This window comes from Delphinus delphis, chromosome 2 (genome assembly GCF_949987515.2).
Source record: "Delphinus delphis chromosome 2, mDelDel1.2, whole genome shotgun sequence".
NCBI classification, from domain to species: Eukaryota; Metazoa; Chordata; class Mammalia; order Artiodactyla; family Delphinidae; genus Delphinus; species Delphinus delphis.
In genome coordinates this window covers 152726617-152750658 of record NC_082684.1, presented here as the reverse complement: position 1 = coordinate 152750658, position 24042 = coordinate 152726617, and the positions used below count along the sequence as shown (strand labels likewise).

The 24042-nt window shown below is 38.0% G+C and overlaps 1 protein-coding gene across 2 annotated transcripts in view; it reads right to left on the bottom strand.

The window, feature by feature from the left end:
* Nucleotides 1-1532: 1532 nt before the first annotated feature.
* NET1 (neuroepithelial cell transforming 1) overlaps nt 1533-24042 on the bottom strand; it is a 52549-nt gene continuing 30039 nt past the window's right edge. Inside the window, exons 1-10 of one of the 2 annotated variants that reach the window (XM_060005983.1) lie at nt 14051-14275; nt 8936-9043; nt 8356-8523; nt 7689-7751; nt 7261-7357; nt 6828-6904; nt 5738-5995; nt 5127-5297; nt 3942-4128; nt 1533-3634 (exon numbers count right to left, since the gene is read on the bottom strand). In XM_060005983.1, coding sequence (XP_059861966.1) covers nt 3228-3634; nt 3942-4128; nt 5127-5297; nt 5738-5995; nt 6828-6904; nt 7261-7357; nt 7689-7751; nt 8356-8523; nt 8936-9043; nt 14051-14143 — 1629 coding nt within the window. In that variant the 5' untranslated portion in view covers nt 14144-14275 and the 3' untranslated portion in view covers nt 1533-3227. Of the gene's footprint in view, nt 3635-3941; nt 4129-5126; nt 5298-5737; nt 5996-6827; nt 6905-7260; nt 7358-7688; nt 7752-8355; nt 8524-8935; nt 9044-14050; nt 14276-24042 lie in introns of those variants that run through there. The other variant, XM_060005984.1, reaches the window with a different exon arrangement.

The following is a 24042-nucleotide window of genomic DNA, read 5'->3' as shown; positions in this document are numbered from 1 at the left end:
AAAAGCCCAAGTTTGCAGGTTGAGGTATCACCTACTTTGAATCCCAGGACTTCTAACCCTAACAGACAATACTACCCACCAGTTTCCCCTTTAGGGACAGGCAGGAGTTCTAATAAGGAAGAGAACTGGAGAGATGCCCCCTTTGGTCTGTATCTCAGTCATCAAGACTGACAGATGGGAGCCTTAGCCAGGCATTGGCAGATGGCTGTAAAATGAATTCAGTAACATTAGCATTAGCCATACATATACTGTAGAAAACCAAGTACTGTGCTGGGTCTGCATGTTTACTCAAGCACTAAACATAAAGTAGAGCTAAGCCAGCACAAGAGTGGCGAGTCGCCTCCCGGATCAGCTGAGAAAATGCCAGTCTTAATAGATTCAAGGGTGATTTAGTGACACTGGTGTCCCACTGGCTGACAGTTAATCCAGATACCCGAGCTTCCCCTCCCACCTGTATGCACACATCCTAGGTTGAGCCCTCAGTTCAGAGAGACTACCCTTTGCTCAAAATATACAAACATGCTCATGGAAAGAAGTTAAAAGAAAAACTGTACTTACCTCAACTCAGACTCTGAAGAGTTTAAAGGTAAACTGAAAAGCTAATAGATATATGTCAGTACTTACTATATAGCATTTACATAATGGCTACTGGCTAGATCAGTGATTACTAAGTGCTGACCCAAGGAATGCACTGTATCAGAATCACTAGAGGGGAGTGTTTACAAATATAAATTACCAGCCCTCTACTCCCACCCCCCAGATACTGACTCAGTGAAACAGGTGTAGGAATTGGGGGAGGGGAGCTAGGGGGTGCGGCCCAGTTACCTTTATTTTTTTCAAAGTACCCCTCGTGACTCTGATGCCCAAACAGGCTTGAGAACTACTAGGCTAAATCGTCAGATGTTCTCAAATATAGATGCAATTTATGAAGAGTGTCCATTCTACACAACTATTCAGTTTCTGGGTCTTATTTTTTCCCTTGAGTGAACCCAAGGAAGCTAGAGTTTTCAGTAAAACATCATTTCATTAACAATATTAGAACTACTATTGTTTCTACAACTTGAGGCTGATCAAGGTAATTCTGGAAGAGACTGTATCTTATAACATCTCTACAAATGATTAGAAATCTGCTGATTTTTCAGATCATAACCACTGATATAATCTACACTACTGACTTTGAATTTCCAGAGTTAGAAACCTGAGATACCTAAGTTAAAATCTGAAATTAATCAAATTAATGAGGATGCTTTGCTAATAGCTTTACTATTGTATCCAGAAAGTGGCCAGATGTTCAGCTGTCTTCAATTCAACTGCTATTTCTGATTATAATGTGTTCTAAATGGTTTAATAAGATTCAAAAAACTTGACCTAATTGAATCTTTTTCTCTTACTTTTCAATGAATTTCAAAGGTGTAAGTATTTATGACTTTTTAAAGAACTTTGTGAGGCTTGCCATCACCCCCTTTGCTATACCAACGCATTCTGGCAAACGTCCCCCAAACATCCACCAGCCAAGAAACCTTTAAGGGTGATTATGTGTGTGACTTTCTTTTTTTAATTGTATAATTCATTTATACAGAGAAATCATTTGGATGTAACTATTTACAGTCTTTTTCAATTTTCATTTCCACTGGCCAAATATAGTTCACATAATAGTCAACATTTACTTGAGCTGATCACCATTACAAATGTGCCATGACATAGGGCTTTTAGCACCCCCGCCTTAAAGACTACGATCTCATTTGAACAGAAACATTTCATAGTAAAAGATTCACCAGTCTCTTATGAATACATCTGCCAAAACTGATCTCATATGGTCAAATTTTCAACACATTTTCTTTTCAAACCCATTATTTGCAAGTATTGTAAACCAAGGCAAATACAGTTCACTTCCCTCAAGCCTTCTACAACTTACTACACACTCTCAAGTTTAGCTTTTACTATCTTTCATAAATGTCTGATACAACCAGACATTTTTTACTTTAAGACAAAACTACACTCTTTTTCCCTCTTTTTTTTTTTTTTTAATACTTATTACCAGCCAACTTCCTTCCCTCTTGCTTTTCAGACAATATTAACTTTCCATGAAATCCTTAAGGTGGTTTTCTTTCAGTAGTCCAGAATATACTGAGTCATTTCATGTATGTTCTAACCCTGAAATACTACACTTTAAAAACTGCAATTTTCTTAACTGGCTCAAAAACAGTATGGCTTGATTTCACTTGGTAAAGTTAATATGATTTAAAAAAATACACACACACACACACACACACACACACACACATTTTTAATCAAGGAAGAAAAACACTTTAAAGACATGCCAATTTGAAAAGGCATCAAAGTAAAAAAATAAAAGCAAATACTAAAAACTACTTTACAATGAAAAAATTAAATAATTGGCAGGTTAAATCAATGAAAAATGAGGAATGTGCAGTGAAAAACAAACTAATAAAAAGCATTCCAGTTGTTAAAATGGAAAACCTATTAAGTTTTGTTTTTCCAAGGAACTTATGTTTCAACATAAATTCTGAAATATTGCAAACATATATTCCAAGTAGATCTTAGATGCTGATGTTAAAATTTCAAATTCTGCATGCAAAGTTTATCAAATAAACACTGGTAAAATCCTTGTATTTGCAAAATTTTAAGCTTTGGCCAATATTATAAACATCACAATTGGTATTAAAAAGTGATGGGGCTTCCCTGGTGGCGCAGTGGTTGAGAGTCTGCCTGCCGATGCAGGGGACACGGGTTCGTGCCCTGGTCCGGGAAGATCCCACATGCCACGGAACGGCTGGGCCCGTGAGCCATGGCCGCTGAGCCTGTGCGTCCGGAGCCTGTGCTCCACAACGGGAGAGGCCACAACAGTGAGAGGCCCGCATAACGCAAAAAAGAAAAAGAAAAAAAAAGTCACGATGAATGCAGAATGAAGAGAAAACCCATTTCATAAGTATTTCATTTGATTAAAAATACCAGACTTACATGTTCTAGATGATCTGAGAAAAAAAAAAACACTGCAGTTTAACAGTAATCTGCATATATATCTTTAGCTGCCATTAAAAAAAATTAAAAAATAAAAAACCACCACCAAAACCCAACCAAAAACACAGAAAATGTGAAGACTGGTATTAAGTAACCCTGCAACGCTCCCATACTCACATTACAAGAAAGAACAACTGTACACAGTTATAAATAAAGTCTCTCCCCCGGTTACCACAGAGCTTCCTTTACACCAGTGTCTCTTTCCGCTTGCCACCGACCTGGGCTTTGTCCCTGGCTTTTCGGAGGCCAGCCTGGGCTCGGGGCGCTTTTGTGCCCTTAGCATTGTCTGCTGTGTGCACCGGGGTGCCACTTTCGGAAGCGTCTCCATCAACTTCCACCTGAGTCACGCTGGATGCCGTGGACGCCCGTCTCTGGGCCCTGGCATTGCTGGCAGGGGGGCAGTTCTCTCCGTACTCCTCGTGGGGCTCCGGCAAGCCCTGCAGCTCAGAGGGGCTGGTGGCCTGTCGGGAAGGGGCCATGGCAGCTCGGATACAATTGAACCACTGCTGCTTGTGGAACACATCATTGGCTTGTAGAGTGTGGGACTGGCCTGGAGAGGGGTCTTGGAAGCGAACTCGAAAGATATTTTTAGCTAGAAAAAGAAAAATTAAAAAATGGAAATCAGACTTAAAAAGTTTATTCTAGATAAAGTGAATATGGGTGCTGGTATTTATACAGCATGCACATGTTAGGCAGATACATTACATAGTGCCTAGATGTTACTTATTAGGTACATGTGCTGGTGTCAGAGCAGCACAGCACCTGCCAACTCAAGGAGTGTAATAGGTATAGGATGATGGAACCCATTTCATTTTTAGTTTTTTGTGTGGGGACAGAATTCTTATAGATTAAAACTGAGTTTATGATTATTGAAACTATTTTAAAGCGTGTATTTTTACCTTTATCTGAATTGCTGAAAGCCCCTCGAAAGGACCCTCCCATCCTCACATCTCCATCCTGCAGGTCTTCCAAGACCAGCTCCTGGATTGGGATTGGCTGCCGGTAAACCTGGTAGGAGTGACGCTCGTTTCGTGTAACAGGCCGAGTCAAAACCAAGATGTCTTGAAACAGGAAAATGTAGAGTTTCTGGAGAAATGAGAAAAAAAAAATGCTTCCTAAATATGGAACTTTGTGACGTTAAGTTGACTGAAATCCATTGTAAAAACAACTTGATTTGATCTTACTAATTTCATCAAATTGATTTACTAAGATCCCCCTTACAAATGACTTCATAACGATGGTGATTTTAAAGTTATGCATGTTCTCCTCGGAGAGCTTTTGTCATCACAGACTATATGCAACTTTTTTATCCGTGTGTAACATTAGATTCAGCAGCAGCTGAGCAAACGCTATGCACCACAAAGACCTGACTGTCGGTGGTAATGTGACTGGAAACACCAGGACTATACACCACAGTCTTCTAACAGGGTGAGAATTTAAAAATGTAAGCTGGTAAAAATGTTAATTGTTCTGTTTTGTCCCACATAAATTTAAGCTTTTATAGAACAATGAGGCCTCATGATAGAAATCAGAGATGAAAGATTAACTCTTTTCCAAAAAAGAACCTCAACTTACAAATTGGGCTTCTGAAAAGCACGTAATGAAATAAAAATACCATCCCATGCTTATACTTAGTTCTAGCAGGTAACTTTGTAATTAAGATTTAAAAAATAAGTTTGCTCTCATTCAATCTGCTACAAAAATTTGTTTAGTAGTGCTAAAAACTACTTCTATTACTATAAACTCTGCAAAAAATTTTTTTGAAGGATATGCTTTTTTATTAAACATCATAAAACTAATAATTTATTTAGAAAGGAACCCCTAGCCAAACAAGTTGATTTATGCTTCAAAACTAAAAAATAAATGATTACTGATTCTCCACCAAGACATTTAACTTATTCGGTAATGACAGAAACCAAATGTTTGCTTTACCAAAGCTGGTAACATAAAATCCAGTTACCTTCTTTCAGTATGTGATGAGTTTATTTTATAAACCTGCTTCATAATCAATGTGGAAAAAAATTAAACAGTGAGAAAAGGGCAGTAACTGCTCACTTCATATGTTAGTGTCCAAATGCACTTACATGTCCATTTTTATTTTTCAGTTCCCCATGGCAAAGCAATACTTTGCTAGCTTCAATTCTAGGGTCCTTCTGCTTTTCATCCAGATACTCCAGCTTGTCAATATAATACTGGCATTCTGATTCACCTTTCTTCAAGTTGATATCAGAGAGAACTCCTTGTATTATCAATATCTAAAAATAATTAAAAAAAATCAATGTAGCATTTTCAGCATATTAGTTTATCCTGTTTGCCTACAGGACTAAAATGTCACATTAAAATGATAAAATGTTAAAGCTTGAAGGGACTCTAGAAATCGGGTAATTCAGCCGTCCCTTCATTTTACAGCCTCAGCCAAATGGGTGATTTGCCCAAAGTCACACAGCTAGCTGATGGAAGAGATCAGATTAGAATCCGGTCTTCTAACTAAAATATAAATATAAAATGTGTTATGTATTACACATCTCTTTATTAGTGCACAGTGCAGTAACATACGAGAACTTAAAACGACTACAGAAAACTTCACTGTGCTGATTCAACATGCAGACAGTGTGAGAGTATCATTGTATATCTTTCTCAGGCAAGCTAATATGTAAACTTGAAAAACGTAAGAATCACTTATTGGACTACTTACAGCTTCCTCCAGAAGCTGAATATCAGAGTGGTCTTTTGGAGTGTGTCTAAGAATTTCTTTCAACAGTAAAGGGTATTTAACGAGGCGGCTTCGAGGAATATCTAGGAAGCTCCAAAGATCTAGTTTTCGACTGAAGGGAGACTCAAGACATCGCTGGAGGAAGTCTTGGACTCTTGGATCCTGTTTCTTTTGATCAAGAAGAGCTTTGGCTGCCAGCTGGTTACTGCAGTAGCCTTTGTAGGCATTCAAGCCTGGCAACTGAAGAGTAATAAGAGAAAACAAAGTATAATGAGTTCCTGTTACAATTTAGTCCATTAGTAAGACTGTGGACACAAAACAGAAAACTTATAGCTATTCTTTTTTTTAATCAAAAGCTTATTATATGATCCTTTGAGGTTTATCACAGTAGTTCAGAATCAGTTTAACATTTGAAAAACCAACATAATTTACCATAGAATACTTATAGCTATTCTTGAAAGTTTTAACAAGCTGTGAAAATTCTCCTGCAGGTGATAATGGGGGTTGGATAGTATTTCGGGCCAATCTGAGAATGCCCTTTTTCAATTTCCCTAATATGGCTAAATCCAAACAAAGACTCATGCCTCCTACTTCCCCAGCCTCAGTTACATGCTGGTCTCCTGTATTCCCAGGACACCTGAGCCCTCCTCTCTCACATTCTTCAACAGCCTTGAGACTGGTTATTTACTGCCTGTTCTCTCACTTGACTATAAATGCAGAGACCATCTTTTATCACTGAATCTCTAGTCACCCCTCCTAGAACAGTGGCTGGCATCTGGCAGGCACTCAAATGTTAACTGAGAGAATAAAACAGATAACTGATGGTATATAATGTGGGAATTCTGTCTAAGGAGGAACATATTCTTAAAACAAATGAAACTGCATCATTCATGAAATATTTTTTAAACAGAGACTATAACTTCTACAGCTATGTAAATTTGTTCAGTTTTAACGCCTTATTTATCTGATTTTAGAATCCAGTAACTGGATCAAATCAATGTGATATTGATCATAAATGACAAGTCTGGCATATCTGTATAAACCTATCTGAAGGCAACAACTTGCTACATACCCAGTTCACAAGAATGTGACCAATCTGCTCTACTGTTCCACCAGGCTTGGTTGCTTCTCCTATTCTTGCCAACAAATCTGAAGTGTAAAGAAGCAGAAATGCCAATAGGTTTATTTAAAAAATAATTCAGGGAGGAGCAAGATAGGGGCAGGGGATTAAGAGGTACAAACTACTGTGTATAATATAAATAAGCTACAAGGATATATTGTACAGCACAAGGTATATAGTCAATATTTTATAGTAACTTTAAATGGAGTATAATCTATAAAAAATCTTAATCACTATGCTGTACACCTGAAACTAATATAATATTTAAATTAACTATACTTCAATAAAAATTTAAAAAATATTCAGCACTAAGTTAGAAGTTTAGATTTAAAATTACTTGTTACTGCTGTTCAGAATCCTATGAAAATTAGGTAGCATATCTTACCTTCATGCAGGGGTATATAAGCGTCCAAATCACCAAATATCTGTGTGAGTTCCTCTTCTGACATAATAGACAACTTTAACATGGGGTCATGGTAGGCCTGTCAGAGGGGAGAAATGTGTCACACAAAGAGATCAAGCAAATAAAACATGATGAGAGATCTGTACTTGAATGCAAGCATGACGAACTATGTAAAACTAGTGTGGATTCTATTTTATACATAAAAGAAATTAAAGTATATGTTAAGCCCAAAATAGACTTACTGATATTCATATTTGAAGAGATGCATCTAATAAACCTCATCTAAAAGAAGTATTCACCAGTAGATATTCTCTACTTTTCAACTTCTAAAGGTAAGAAAATCATCCTTTAGAATTTGTGAAATGTAATTTTTAAAAACTATGGCACATGATAGAAAGTTATTTACTGACCTTTCTTGCAAGCTTGAGATCCTCAATTAAATCCTGTTCACCTCGGGACATTTCATATATTGCCTAAAAAAAAATCCAGCAAACATCATAGATCACTCCTCCCTTTGAGAAACAAAAATTACATACAACTGGTATTTACCATTTAACTGACGTTTTGAACGGCGCTTTTTAAAGTGATTCCGTCTGAAAACTAATGCAGAATGGAATCTCAAATTAGCGGATGCCGTAGGTTTCATAATTCTACCCCATCCGAGTTGTTAAACTGGATGACCATCCCCCATCTCAGGTGCTGCTCAGCATGTGTTATGAATGGCATTCAAGTATAAAAATGCAAGTTTATCTTGCCATAGGCATTAGTTTGCTATTCTTCTGGCAAAACATATGTTTAAGAATCAGGGTCGGGGCTTCCCTGGTGGCGCAGTGGTTGAGAGTCCGCCTGCCGATGCAGGGGACACGGGTTCGTGCCCCGGTCCGGGAGGATCCCACATGCCGCAGAGCGGCTGGGCCCGTGAGCCATGGCCGCGGAGCCTGTGCTCCGCAATGGGAGCAGCCACACAGTGAGAGGCCCGCGTACCGCAAAAAAAAAAACAAAAAACAAACAGAATCAGGGTCTATTTTTTTTTAGTTTAAGCCAGTACACATGGTCTTGCTACTGAGCATGGCACACCTCCTGACGTTTGATCTCTCTGGAGGTTAAAGACTGCTTCATGTTGACGTCTAACATCTCCGACCACAGGGCACTGCTTCTCCTTTTGGCGGGCGCCGGGACTGTAGATCTGCTGGATAACTTCTGGGCAGAAGCGGGGGATCTGTTGTCACCACGAAGGGTAAATGACTGAAAAGAAAAGAAAGAGGTGAACGAGAAGAAGGTTTGGAGGATACAGGAATTATTACTTTTTTTCTTAAAAAAAAAATAGAAAGACAAATTAAAAGCAAGGTTCTGAGAATTTCTCTATGCATAAAACAATCATTTATTCAAGCTTCTATCTAGCAGTATTCTAAATATTTATCAGTCAAAATTCTCTCTGGGAATAAAAACTATCAAAGATCTTGCTTTGATATAAGATACAAACTAATATAATGAGGTTATATAAATATTGTTCTGGCAACAATATGCCTTACCAGCACATTCCAAAAAAGGAATGTTATGTTTAAGTATAATAGTAAAAACCTGTTTGTATGACTCAAAGAAAATGCAAATTTTAGGCTTCTATAAAAAGTCCCCTCACTACATTACTTGTCCCTACCTGTATGGTTTGACCAAATCGTCTGACGGCTCCATTTCTTACAGGAGAAATTAAATTTGCCAAGGATGTGACCCGAGCTAGAGGCCGAACTCTTTTATTGCTTGGCTCCTGTGAAAACAAAAACAAGTTATACTAAATGTGTGTTTAGGTGTAATGATTTCAAACAAGTTTGGACAAAGTTAAGCCCTCTCAAAAACCAGATATTTGTACAGTATAAAACGCAGAAACATGGAACTCTGAAAATGAATGTTGTTTTTCATTGTTGAAATACAAAGAACACTAAAGAATAACAGTAATTTATTAAATAATAAATGGTATAAGAAAGGCCAAATATCTGAACATCACTCTGAGAACATAACATACTATCATTAAACAGAAAAAAACCCAAAATTAAAACAAACAATTAGATTCTAAAAACCTTTAGAAGCTTTTAGCTTAATATAGAGAGTAACTTTTAAAAAATACCTCCTTGTTTAGAAAAATTTCAAACATACACAAAAGGGGAGAACAGCATAATGGACCTCATGTACTTAATCACTCAGCTTCAGCAGTTTTTAGTATAACAATTTGTTTCATCTCTGCCTCTACTGAAATATTTTAAAGCAAATGCCAGACATTCTATCATTTTACTCCTGAATACTTCAGTTAGAGAATAGCTTTTAAATGAACACATCTGACATTGGAATGGGTCAGCTAGCTCTAAAGGCAGTGAGGTAGGTCCCTGTTGTGGAGGTATTCTAGCACAGTTAGGACAGTGGTTAAGAGGACACTCCGCCTCTGGAATCAGACTGACTGGGCCCAAATCCTGGTTTGGACACTTGATAGGAAACATCCTCGGTCCCAGTTTTCTCATCTGTAAAATGGGGTTAATATTAGAACTTCTCTTATAAAGGTGTCATGAAGATTAAGGTATGTTTAAAGGGCTCAGAACAGTTCTTGGAGCATACTAAGTTTTACCCATTACTAACATTCTTTCTTAGGAATATTTCCACTTACTATGTAAATGTTGGTATTTATAAATAATTAGATCCTCTTTCATACATTTAATTAACTTCAAGGAAAAATATATACAAATTCAGAGGACATATTATTTTACATGTATTGTTTTTAAAATAATAATAGTATAGCAAACATCATTTATCATTCAAAGACCTCAAAATTTTACAAATTTTTTTATTACTCTAATTTTACTGCTAGGAAAATGGAGGCATACCATTAGGTGACTCACACAGCTATTGAGATAAAGAAGGCCAGATCACAGAACAGGCCTATCCTTTATGATGTCTATGGAGCATAATTATTTGTTTATATTTGGTGCCTTTGACAATTGTGGCATACTTGACAAAATAATTTTAATGAGACTTCAGAAGGATATACGATAAAAAATTATATAAAAATTACCACTTAAAAATGACAGATAAAAAAGTTTTTTTCCTAAGAATTATTTGATGTGACCAATCAAAGAATTGATCGGTCATAAAGAAGAGATGAGGAAAGTGAGTAAAAATAATTCCCTAAGAATAATTCAAAAGTAAAGTGGCAGAAAGGGTTAAAATCCTCTGGAAAGAAACTTAAATGATTTGAATATTCAAAGAAGCAGTTAGACTTATTAAAGCTCCTAAAGGTATATACACATATGAGGAGGGAATGTGACCCACTAAGGTAAGAAGACTTTGTGGACAACCAACAGAGTTCAGGCCCCTGAGTCCTTAAGAGGTGGTGCTGTAGACCAACCCTCCCCCGCCAAAATAATTAACTCCAAAGTAAAACTATGACTATAAAGCCACTAATGTGCCAATGTTAAATGAACCGAAAAAGAAGGCTCCAGGATATGTAGTAAAATGACACTGTGTGGCCAAGGCCATGTGTGGATGCCTTTACCAGACCCATCTGTGCGAGACTGAAGCGACACATGCATGGGCAGAAGGCGGCAGAAGGCATTCCTTTCTCTTGAGTAAAGACAGGACAAAGACGCTTCTGTTTGAATGGGGATATAATTACCTCACAAAGTAAGATATGCCAACGCCAACTAGAAACAAAGCAGTTGTCAGAAAGTTCTGTTCCATAGTTTGGAAAGAGGTTAATTCCTCTTCCTTGTTTAGATCATAACCCATTTGACTTCCTAGTAAATCATAAAATATTTAATTTCAATTTAAAAGTGTTTGGAAAGGTGCTCTTCCCAGTGAATTTGAAAGGAAACGTTAGTTTAGCTGGAAGGAAAAGAATATTTGATATCTAATTTAATACATAAAATCAAAAAATTCTTATCTTTGGATCAGTACAACTATTAATTTCCTGGTAATTTAAAACTGTGATATTTAAAATAAAAACTACAGAATTTAGATTTAGATAATTAAGTGTAAACATATCTAAAGCACCTTTCTGAAACTAAAACTCTGAAATGTGGATTTTGTCTCTTTAGTGTGTCAGGATATAATGCTAATAAGCAGTATTTTGTTATTAAATATGTTCCACAGTCCTTTAGAAACCCACCTATAATCTCACTTCTTCACAAAGAGATGTTAGTCTCAGGGCTGTATCTAATCTAAAACGTCTGGTAAGAGCGCCTGGCTAGCTCAGTCAGTACAGCATGATACTCTTAAATCTCTCTGTACCAAAGTAGTGCTGAATCAGGAAGTACATGGGGGAGGGGATGGGGTGGGAGGACACCTTGTACTTTTCACACAGGCTTTTAAGATCCAAAAGTAACTTTCCTGCCTTACTAAAAGTTCATATGTGATGAATGTTTGGCAGACACAACACAAACTTTTAGCATATATATTTACTTCAAAAGTATGAAGAATTTTAATGAATAAAATAACTCAAAAAGTGTGACTGAAATGTAAAGGCATAATACTGAATATGGCTCACGAATTTCAGGATAAATACATTATTTGAAAAAAATCATACAGACAGCTTTTGTGGAAAAGTGTTATGAACTACGCATTCACAGGTCACCTATAGGGTAGGGACAAAAAATTGTCTCTTTATTGATTAGAATTTGGTTCATGTGAGCTACAACCAAAAGCAGTTTTTCTTTAGAGGTCTAGACGAGCCACTTTATTTTGGTTTGGTGTTTTGAGAGCTGGGATTCCGCCCACCTCTGCCCCTTTGCAGACACAATGCAGGTACAGGGTCTGGAGGTAAAGAAGGAAGAGAGGAGTAGGACTCTACCTATCTTACCATCACCCAGAATAAGGCTTTCATAATGGTTTTGCTGCCGTGGTTGTTTATTTTTGTTTTGGAGCATTGTTAACAGCATTATGGTAAATACAAGAAGCTTAAAGAACGAGTACAGATACTGAAACTACACACCCTCCTCAAAAGACAATCTGAAAACTTACGGGAATAGATAAAGAACACCAACAAGTTGTACATACTCAAGGAACTTTTTCTACTGTAGGCAACCTTTCACCAGGGCTAGAGTTCACTTTACGAACTGTAATATTCATTTATGTTGTTTACTTAGGTTACCTTTTAACCACACTATCTAGTTTAGCCAGGCAATCACATGCATTGTTATAGGGAATCTGACTTGAGACGAGTTTTTAATCAATCTATTTATTTTACTAATCCAGTTGTAGTCAGATTTTATGCCTTAAAATATTTTCTGGATATCTATAAACAGAAAATTGTTAACATCAATTTCAAATCTTTTACTGGAATGTACCTTGCACATAAAAGCAACAACATGGAAAAATTCTGTTGTGAACCCGGTTTTTTTGTAAAACGTTTTTTTTCTCCTAATGATGTCACATAAGAGAATATATTCCAGGAGGGTCTCTTCTAGAGTCAACCAAATCAAGACACACAAAAAAACATGTGTCTGGGTTTACTCATTTGGGTTACTAGATAAATAATTTTCTCCTCTACCTGGCAAGAACTTTAAGAAGAATGAAAAGAAAAAGTTATTTATAAAAAGATAAAGATGAGTTATCTCACAGGATGTCTTCCCTTTCCTCTTAGTAATAGAAATAGTCAAATTTAGTTATTTATTTAAGGCTGTGTTGCTAAAAACCTGACAACATTCCTGGTGTTTTTAATCTTTGGAATAAAGGTATGCCAGAACATGGCTGGTGTCTGATACCAAACAAAAAGACTAGTTCAAAAGACTAGTTCAGTTTTAGTATTTACACTGATGACCACTTTTGAGAAAACAGAAACATATAAACAAAAGCCAAAACCAAACAAATAGAAAAACAATGCCAAATCACACCAAATAAAAGCATACCTTTGAAAGACGGCAGCTATTCTAACTACCAAAAGGTGTGCGTATGTATGATACACAGCTATACTGAGATATACAACACATTGCACATATTTAAAATGTATAATTAGATAATTCTGATATATGTATACAGCCACAAAACCATCACCCCAATGAAGATAAGAAATATAATAATATAGTATAACCATGGAGTGTATATATATTGTGGTGTGCTATATAAATAGAATGCCCACAATTAAGGCAACTATCAAAATTAAATAAAATGGCATAAAAATCACTTATTTTGATAAATGTTCATAAAGACTTTAAAAAAGTACGACTTACGTAATTAAAGCAAGGAGGGCAGAAGCACCTAAATAACGGTTTGTTGGCTGAAATATTTTAACACATTTTGCTTTCTTAAGAACAAAAGTCACACACAATGAACTTATTAGACGTGGAAAGAAAAATGAACACTAGGTCAGATGGCATTTTGTTCACTAGCACTAACTTGCAAGGAAGGGATTCTTATTTTCCTACTCCACAAAGCAGTTCTTAAGACTTACTAGGTAATATAAATAAATGCAGGTCAAAACCCCCCCAAAACCAAAAAACCCCAACCAAACAGAAAACTGTATTAAGCATCAGAAATGTGACCAATTTAACCAAACTGAACAGCATATACATTTAAAATGTTTTTCTTTTGTATAAAAGTTTGTGTACACTCAAGCTACACTATGCATAAATAGTTCCTAAACACATTTCAAACCTGCATGTATATCAAAGTCATACGTTTTAATACTCAGTGAGATCAAAAGTTAAGTTTAACAATATACTGTTAATAAACTGTTAAACATCGTTCAAGTTCCGTGGAGTTAGAAACCTTCCTTTGGCTTTTCAAGTCTCACCTCCTGCTCTCTGAAAGACTGGTTGTTCACATCGAGGACTCGTATAGTCCTTTTAATAGGTAGGAGACCTCCGACCTCATCGTGCGCCACCATGCTTTCCGAGTACCTCACGCCCCCAGCCCAAGTCCTCCCGGAGTCGGCAGCCTGCAGGGAAGTTCCCGGCTCGGCCCGGCTCGGCTCAGCTCGGCTGGGCGCTCAGCTGCCCCGCGCAGCCATCACCCAGCGTCTCCGGCGTAGCGGCTTCTGCGGGCGCTCGAGACGCCGGCAGCACTCCAGGCTCTGTGGGCGGGGCCGGCTGGGCCGGGTCTAGTGGGCGGGCACCCGAGGGACACGTGACAGCCCTTAACTGACAGCGGGGCACACCTAGGCCTCTCCGCTTTCTCTGCCAGAGAAAGCTCTTTATCAAGAGGTTTGGAATTTCTATAGTGAGACCAGAGGGGAAAAGGAAACTGGGTTACTGTAAGGCTTTTCCTGATTTAAAAAGCATTCCCAAAGACAAATGAATTGCGTATCTAGGTTACCTTTCTTAGTACTTAGCTGCACACAGGGATACTTTTTCTATAAAACCCTATTTCCTAGAAAATAATTTAGAACGGACAACTTGACAACTTTAAGAAAATTGTAATTCAGAGTTAAAAAATGTATATACTAAAGAAAAGCCTAATTATCCAGGAGCCTTGCTTTTATATTACGTAAGTGCAATTTCTAGTCCAAAGCCTTGCATCTATGAAGCAACCCTACTTCTGTTGGTTTGGTAGGCCTGCAACAAAGCAGAGTTTCTTCTTTAACAGTAAGTACTGTATTCTATTTCGAAAAGTAGGATTTCCTCTTAACCATATGCTACTATGAATGATATGATGCTGATAATTTGCAAAAACATTTCTATTAGGATTTATTAGGGTCAGAGAAATCTGAGAAATCTATGTAAAAGGCACTATTCTAGATGCTATGGGTGATAGAAAAAAATAGGTTTCATATACGCTCCTAAAGCGCTAACAGACCATTGTGTAAAGCTAGGCCACACGAAGAGATAAGTAATGCAAGACAGCTTTTGACAAGTCCAAAATAAGCTGTACAGCTAGCAAGGAGTTCAGGAGAAGAAACCAATTCTGGCAGATGAGATGAGGGTGGCAAAGACACTAGGGAAGAGGCTGTAACATGTTGTTTCAGTACCTTGAAGGTCATGTTATTTTTTTCAAAGGTCTGAGCAAGGGAAAAGTGCAAGGCTTTCCCAAAGGAGCATGAAAAGCAAACTCACAGCCTGACGTCTCAGGCTGTGGGTAAAGACAGACGAGCAGAGGGCTTTACTGAGCACATGAGAGAGATAATGAGAGGTATGTTGTAAGGTGGTGTTTAAGATGGCTTGAAAGATGGCTGGAACCATAATGCAAAAATCACAGTCAGGGATCAAGAACTTTGCCTAAGGTAGGACCAGTGGGAAAGGAAAAGGATATATGCAAGAAGTCAAAGATGCCAACAACTGTAAAGTTAGGAAGGGTAACTGTTAATGCAAATAAAGAAATACAGAGGAATAAGCTTTGAAAGAAAATTCTGGGTTTCATTTTAGATATACTGAGTCTTGGGTGGTGGAAAAACATGCAAATAAAACTATTGAGCTAGAACCTGGAAATGTTGGACAAGGACTTGAAGAGGTCAGAGGGTGGATTTAGACTGGGGAGTCGGAGACACAGGGATCAGAGTTGAAGCTCTGAAGTGAATGAGATGCCTGGGGGAGAAAATCTGGACAAAAAGAAAAGAGGCCCAAGGATCTAACTTTGGAGAGATGCCAAGGGAAGAAAAGGTGTTAGTTACGACAAAAAGATTAAGATGGGTAAGAAAAGATTCATGGATTTAGTGATTACAAGTTTAATGAAGACCTCAAGTGTGCTAGTTCAGCAGAAGACAAAAGAGAAACCACAAAGGTTTGAAGAGTGAATAGAGCAGAGTAATAGTGGACATAGACTATAATGACAAATAATCTATAAAAAACAATTTACTAAGGTTCGCAGGACAGTGTTACTTCTTGCAGGAAGAAAGAATGCTGCCCTTACATAAACATCAATGTGTTTTGCATTTGGGATGATGTTCTTAATTTGTCTTTCTGCTTTTAGACTTTTGAAAAAAGTAATGGTGATTGGTTATATTTCGTCAACTATTCTTTATTACCAGGTCACACCTGGGCAACATGCGTGATGCAGTTGGCCTTGAGAGGCTGTTTGTGGTAGGTAGTTCCACAGCATTAAAGTGGAAGCACCTTAGAGATCATGGAATCCAGTTCCGTAATTTTACAGGTAAGAACGCTGATCCGCTTAAGCCCTCAGAGTTAATAAGAACCCAGTAGTCTGGTTCAGTTAGTTTCATCAGTTAAAAGATGGTTGCAAGTAAGGCCAATACTTTATGGCTACTTAGTTTCATAAGGGAATAAAGGACTTATGCAGAGTGGGAGTGAGGAAAGAAGTTGCTAGGGCATTCTCATGGTCTCTTACCTGATGTCTTTCTCCAAACTATGTTTTTCTATTTAGTTCTGATAGAGGTAAGACCACGGTAACGAGGGGAAAGGATATCTTTCATTTCTCTCCTTCAGTAAGGATCCGAAGGGTAAAGGTAGAAGTCTTAAATGCAGAAATACCCTGCAAAAACCAAGTAGGGTCTAATAGGGAATAGTCCCAGTAGAAAAATCCCAGCTCACCAAACCTAAAATCTTAGTTTCATTTTGGATGTTCAGGTTTGTGGTCTAAATATAATTCAGACAACTGTAGACAGCATCTATAAGAGCAACAATGGACAAGGAATGTTCAGTTAGCACTCTGAGCCATGAGCCTGAGAGAATCTTGACTCTAACAATGCTCTATAAAATACAAGGGCTGAAAAGGTCCTTTGTGATCATTAATTCATCCTCCTCAGTTTTCTTAGGAGGAAACTGGATAGTGAGGAAAAAGAAAAAGGAAATGTGAGTCCTTACTCTGTGCCAGGAGCTTTATGCATATTATCTTATTCAACCAACTTTATGAAGTATGTATTATTACCTTCATTTTACAGATGGAGGAAACTCAGAAAGTTTAAGAAACTTGTCCCAAGTTGCATGGGTCATCAGTGGCTGAACAGGTTTGAATCTGGTCTGCTCAACTGTGGCTGCAACGTCTCTTCCCCGTGAGACAATCCGTGTACCACCTTCAGCACCGGTCTGTACAGCTCAGTGCTCAGGCACTGCTAGTTGTCATTCTACGAGTTAGGAGCAGAGCTGGGTTTAAAACCCAATCTCCTAGTCCCAGGCTAGTTTTGCTAAATAACTGCCAACATTTTATAGAGAAGGAAAGCATAAAACCACAGTAGAGAGATTACTTGTATTATAGGCAGGTAAATAAAAAGATAGTAACAAAATAGTTCCAGCTGCTTAAGTTTTAGAAGAGATCCTATTTCAATCAATGGTTTACTTTACTGATCATGTTATTAATAGCAATTATTTATATGACTTTCTACAATTGAAACACAGATTGGTTGAGTGTCTTTTCTTTGTGTAGAAAATCTAGAGTTTATAAACTTAAAAACATAACTGTGTTATCTAAAAATAATAATGCAGCTTTGTTTAAGAAATCAAGTTTTTGATAAAATTACTGTTTTCCAAAAACCAGGTTTAGTTATAGCCTCTGTTCTTCTGTTTGTATGGAGCCTTCAATGCTTCCTTTCCTAAAATTTGAATAAGGTAAAGAGAGAGATGTTTCCTTCTCTACAGAAAAAGGACTATTACCCTACTTACCGTTTTTCTCCTTTTAATGTGAAATTAGAATTCTGGAATTTAGAAATAAATTAAAGCTGAAGAATAATCATTACTTTTTTTGGTACAGATATTTGTTTTTATTTACTTTTGTCTGGAACAATAACAAGCAATTGGAACTTAGGCTAGGAAAGCCTTATTATGGGTAAAGAAAAAACAAAAATCTAAGCTCTCTGCTGCCCTCTACAAGGGATATTGTGAAATGCAATTGCCAACCTACTTTTTTCCACTTTATGTTTGTAAGGGCTTATATTGATAGTAAAATTTTTATCTTTAGCCCTATGTAGCTCTCATGTTTTATATTGATAAATTAAACATATATTTTAAAATTGTACAAGTGTATAAAAAGATTCCACAGTTCACAAGAAATATTTTAAGGACTTTTTCTAAATATAAAAAAACGATGTTCCATTTTAAAACTCTCGAGTTCAAGATTACAAATAACTACTATGTATCTCACTAAAAATAGGTTAGTTAAAAACAGAATTTCAAATCTTACTAAAAAAGGAAACACTGATTGAAATATTAACAAGATGGAACTTCTGAGGAATCAGAGTTCTAAAATATCTAGTAATAAGTTTAGAAACAACACTAAAACAGGCAGTTACATTTGGATGAGATGAGTATGAAAGAAGTTAGTAATGAAGTTGTACGTGGATTTGAGTTCTTAAAAGTCATTTGGATTAAAATTTCAGTATGTCCAAGCTTTACTAAGAATTTACTTTGGGAAAAGATCAACTCAGATCAGTTAATACTATTAGAAAGACTAAGAAGCTTGGTGTTATCAAAACCATGGTTCTTTTTGCAATGATAATACAAGCAGCAAATAAAACTGAGTATTGGTGCTGTTAGTGGTGACTTTTTATTTCAAGTACACAGGGATCTTCCAGTATCATGTAAAGATCGCTTATACTTATGTAACAAAATGTTGAGTGGGATTTTCTGCCTTTTTCCCCTGAAACTCAGCTAAGGTCAAAACCTGACGACCAACAACACTGTCTCGCACCGGTCTCCTGTTTTCTCAGCTCATTTCTTACTCCAGTTGTTGCTGCAGCAACCAGCCCCGCCTCCAACAGGTCCTGGCCTCAGCTGCGCCCCTCTTGCTTTCCACCCTTGGCTTCTCGGATGCCGAGTGTGGCATTTACACGTGTAGCCTGGAAGTGTGAGGGATTAACACCCCATGGGACAGCCATTGACTAATGGAGCACAGGAGCTAGTGGATAAAAGCCCCTCTTCAGACCCTTGAGAAGACAACTGTGTGGTGTATTTTACATGGCTCTTTAGAAGGTCCCATAATTAGATGTGTGCATGAGCTGCCTCCTTGTTCCCTGGCACCACACCTGAAAAGAGACTACCTGTCAATTATCTCACGTCTCAGGCTCTGATTTCTGGAGGGAACACCGGCTAAGACACTGACACTGAGACTGGCACTAGAGATTAGACACACCGGATGGGATTCTGGAACTGGTCACTCATTGATAAAATGGTGATAAGGACCAAGATATGAATTGGGTACAGATGGAGCAGTGAAGCAATGACATATGTATAGCAGTGGTGACAAATGAACAACATGGGGGCAACAGTAATTGTAAGGATTGCAGAGGTGGCTGGCTTTTGTTAATTGCTTTAAAAGCCTGAAAAAGTAGGTGGTAACCTTCAAGTTCTCAGAGTCATTACAGAGGGAAAGGCCAAGTGGGAGCCCCTGAAATTTCACCCCCTACACCTGGGCCAAGGTAATAAACCGAAGCAATATTGCACACCGAGAGAAAACGCAGAGATGGCCATCAGAATTACAGCAGGTAGGAGTGGTAGTCTCTACTGTATCTCCATTCAGTTGATCTGTGTGCCTCCTGCAGCGAGATGGCCTGTGATGGCTAACAGTGGACCACTGAAAACTTAAGTGGGAGCTTTAATCTCAACTGTTGTGCAAGATGTAGAACCTTTACTGGGACAGATCAACACATCTCTAGTATTTGGTATACAGCTATTAATCTAGCCTGTGTGTTCTTTTCAATAACCATTAGTAAGGAGCAAACGTAGTTATCTTTTACGTGGTAAAGACAGCACTCTACATTTCATGTCCTGAGGCTGTTAACATTTTTGTTCTCTGTCACAGAGTCCACAAGGACCTTGACATCCCATAGAGCATCATGTTAGTCTAGAATACTGATGACACCATACTAACAGGATGTGGTGAATGGGAAATGACAAGTATTCTGGACAGTCTAGGAAGTCAAATGCATGCCAAGAAAATTCAAGGGCTGCCATATTAGAAAAATTTTAATAGGTCCAATGGCCTGAGGCTTTCTGGGATCTCCCCTCCTGGGTAAAGGTCAAATTGTTGCACCTTGCATCCCAGCACTAAGAAAGAGGCATGGCACTAGGTTGAAGAGAGCAGATACTGCACATGGAAATTCTGCTCTGACCCATTAATGAGGTAATCTGAAACGCTCACAGTTTTGAGTAGGATCCAGAGCAAGAGAGGCCACTGTAGCAGGTCCAGGCTGGGTGTCAGGTGCCCTGCAGGCCATGTGAGCCAGTGTATCTGATCAAGTTTGAGATGTCTATGGTAGACAAAGATGCTGTGTGACGTCTTTGGCAAGGCCAGGAAGAGAAATTCAATGCAGATTCCTAGGGTTCTGAAGCTAGGTATGCTTTCCATGGCAGGAAACCACTTGCTGTTTGAACAGCAGCTCCTGGTGTGCTAGCAGCCATAGTAAAAACTGAGGACCTGCCCACGTTACATCATGTGACTAATGCAATTAGAGCCGCCCCAAATGAACAAGGCCAAGTATACCAACTGAGTCACAGGATTGGCCAGGTACCATGGAAATGGTCATTTGGAATCAGGCCTGAGCCAGTCCAAAGGGCATAAGTAAATTACTGAACAGATTGCCATGTTACCCGGTACATTACACTGAAATTTCCCCTTCAACTCCTCATCTGTTGGTGGGGGTGGGGTGGGGTTCTCAATAATCAACTAACATAGGAGAAAAACTTGGCCCTAGTTCACGGGTGGATAGCTTCATCTGTTGTTTTGAGCACGATTACGGACCCATTTAGGGATGGTAAAGCTCTACCCAGTGGGTAGAGCTGTAGGCAGCACATGTGGCTGTTCACTTTATACAAAGGGAGAAAGGGCATGAAGTACTGATCCATACAGGCCCCTGAGAAGTGGTGAATGGTCTGGCTGATTGGTCAGGGACTTGGAAGGAGCAAAATCAGAAAGATTGAGACAAAATATTTTGGAGAAGAGGCATGCAGATGGACCTTCGGAGTGTGCACAAAGTGGGAGAATCCCTGTCTCATGTTAATGCTTATCAAGAGTACAGAGGTGCTAGTATTCTGGAGGCATTAGTTAAACAGGATGATTTATCTCGTGCATATCAGCAGGTCTCTCCCTGGGACTATCCCAGCAAAATAAGAAAAGGCCTGAGAAATAAAGCTGTTGGTCTTTGGGGCCCTGCACTTTTCATGGAAAGAGATTATTCTCTCTCCTTCTCAAGCCCTCCATCCTTTAGGGACTCTCAATAGCAGAGAGGGCCAATATGGCACTGACTCCACATGAGTTTCCGGTTCTACCAGTATGAGGAACAGAGAAGAGACTGGGGAGATGGTCTTACTGGCATGGTTGCATCAGGGTAGGCAGACCCTACCCTGGGATGGTAGTATGCACTGGAAGGGCTGTTGGTATGATGCTTGCTAAGGTCATCAAAAAGATGTGGCTAAATCTTGCAAGAGACTACCAATACCTAGGGGAGTTTCCCAGAATGGATTCCTCATTAGCCATCACTCATTCTCATTGATCCCATAGAGGGAAATTTAGAACAGAAGTTACAGCCAACAATGAAAAGGATTGTAATCTCATCCAGTAAGGTGACTATCTTATTTCCAGTCCTTTCTCCCTGCCTAACATCCTGGAGGAGACTGGGTCTTAAGGAGGTGAAGAGAGGTATTCAAAGACTAGAATACATGTCTCCCCCACAAATTTCTAGAGTCGCAGACAGCTATAATCTATGACCCCAATAGGATGTAAGCTTCATGAGGGCAAAGACTGTTTTGCTCTCTGTGTCTGGCACATAGTAGGAGCTCCAAAATATATTGATAGAAATGAGTGAGTGAATGAATGAATGAAGATCGAATATGCTGGGGAGTGGAGAAGAGCTACGAATGAAGTTTGAGATTAAAATTTTATCTTTAAGTACAGATAACAGAGGCTTAGAATGGCTATATAAGTTATACAGTCAAACAACTAGTAACACACAACTGTTAAGTCCAAAAGTTAGAGTTCATAACTTCTAAACGAGCTTCACTGGCCGTAGCATAATTTCATTTGATTTATGGCTTATTTTATATTAGTTAGTAGAGCAAATAGGAGATGTTAAAAGAAATATAATTAATATCCCCAGAAACCTAACAGAGAAAATATATTAATAAAAAAAAGACTATTATGAGAAAACAAAGAACTAGAGATTGTGGAAATTAAAAAGAATTTGTCAAAATAAAAATGTCAGTAGTTAGGCTAAATAGCAGAACAGGCACTAATGAGAAATTAGCACATTAAGGAATTCTCCCAGAAAATAGTACAAAAGACTAAGAGATGGAAGAATTAAAAAAAAAAAAAGAAAGAAAAAATGGAAGAATAAAAGAGAGTAATAAACATATAAAGTAATTCAAGATGTTCCAGATATGCAAAATCTTCTGAATAGGAGTTTTAGAAGCAGAGACCAGAGAATAAAAGGATGAAAATAAACTAAAAAACAAGAAAATTTCACAATGCTGAATTAAATATTAATCTTTAGATTAGGTAGGTTGGTAGGTTGTGTGTTTCTAGAAATTTGTCCACTTCATCTAGGTTATCCATTCTATTAGTGTACAATTGTTCATAGTACTCTTGTAATCCTTTTTAATCCTGTAAATTGGTAGTAATATCTCCACTTTCATTTCTAGAATTTAGTAATTTGAGTCTTGTCTTTTTTTTCCTTAGTCATTTTACCTAAAGGTTTGTCAACTCTGATCTTTTCAAAGAAACATATTTTAGTTTCATCGATTTTTCTCAATTTCTCTCTTGACTGTTCTATTCCCTATTTTATTTCAGTCTACTCTAATCTTTATTATTTCCTTCATTCTGCTAGCTTTGAGTCTAGCTTGTTTGTCTTTTTCTGGTTCCTTAAAGTGTGAAGTTAGGTTGTTGATTTGAGATCTTTCTTTCTTTCTTTTTTTTTTTTTTTTTTTTTTGCGATACACGGGCCTCTCACTGTTGTGGCCTCTCACTGTTGTGGCCTCTCCCGTTGCGAAGCACCGGCTCCGGACGCGCAGGCTCAGTGGCCATGGCTCACGGGCCCAGCCGCTCCGCGCCATGTGGGATCTTCCCGGACCGGGGCACGAACCCGTGTCCCCTGCATTGGCAGGCGGGCTCCCAACCACTGCGCCACCAGAGAAGCCCCTCTTTCTTTTTTTTTTTTTTCTTTCTTTTTAATGTGAGCATTCAGAGCTATATATTTCTCTCTTAGCACTGCTTTTGCTACATCCCATTAGTTTTGGTATATTTTGCTTTCATTTTCATTTGTCTCAAGGTCTTTTCTAATTTCCCCTGTGATTTCATCTCTGACCCATCAGCTGTTTACTAGTATGTTGTTTAATTTTTACTTACTTGTGATTTTTCCAGTTTTCCTTCTGTTACTGATTTCTAGTTTCATTCCACTGTGATTGGAATAGTACTTTGCATAATTTCTATCTTTTCAAATTTATTAAGACTTGTTTTGTGGCCTAAAATATAGTCTATCCTGGAGAATGCTCTATGTGCACCTGAGAAAAATATATATTCCTCTGTTTTGCAGTAAGATGTTCTGTATTTGTCTGTTAGGTCCAATTGGTTTATGGTGGTGTTCAAGTTCTCTATTTCCTTATTAATTTTCTGTCTGGTTGTCTATCACAACAATTGGAAAAAGGTTTTACATATTAATAAAATCCAGGGCTAACAAGAGTATAGGGATATGTTTATTATCATAGACTGATGGAGAAGTGAAAATCTATCAAATTTTTCTGGAAGGCAAATGAATAGTATTATCAAAACTGAAATTTGCAACCCAGCAATTCCACTTCTGGGTAACTGTATTAGAGACATAAGCATGGTCCCTCCTTTGTGCACAAGCAAGAGGTACATTAAGCATTATTTTTAATGTGGAAAGAAAAGAAAAATATACTAAAGGGCCAT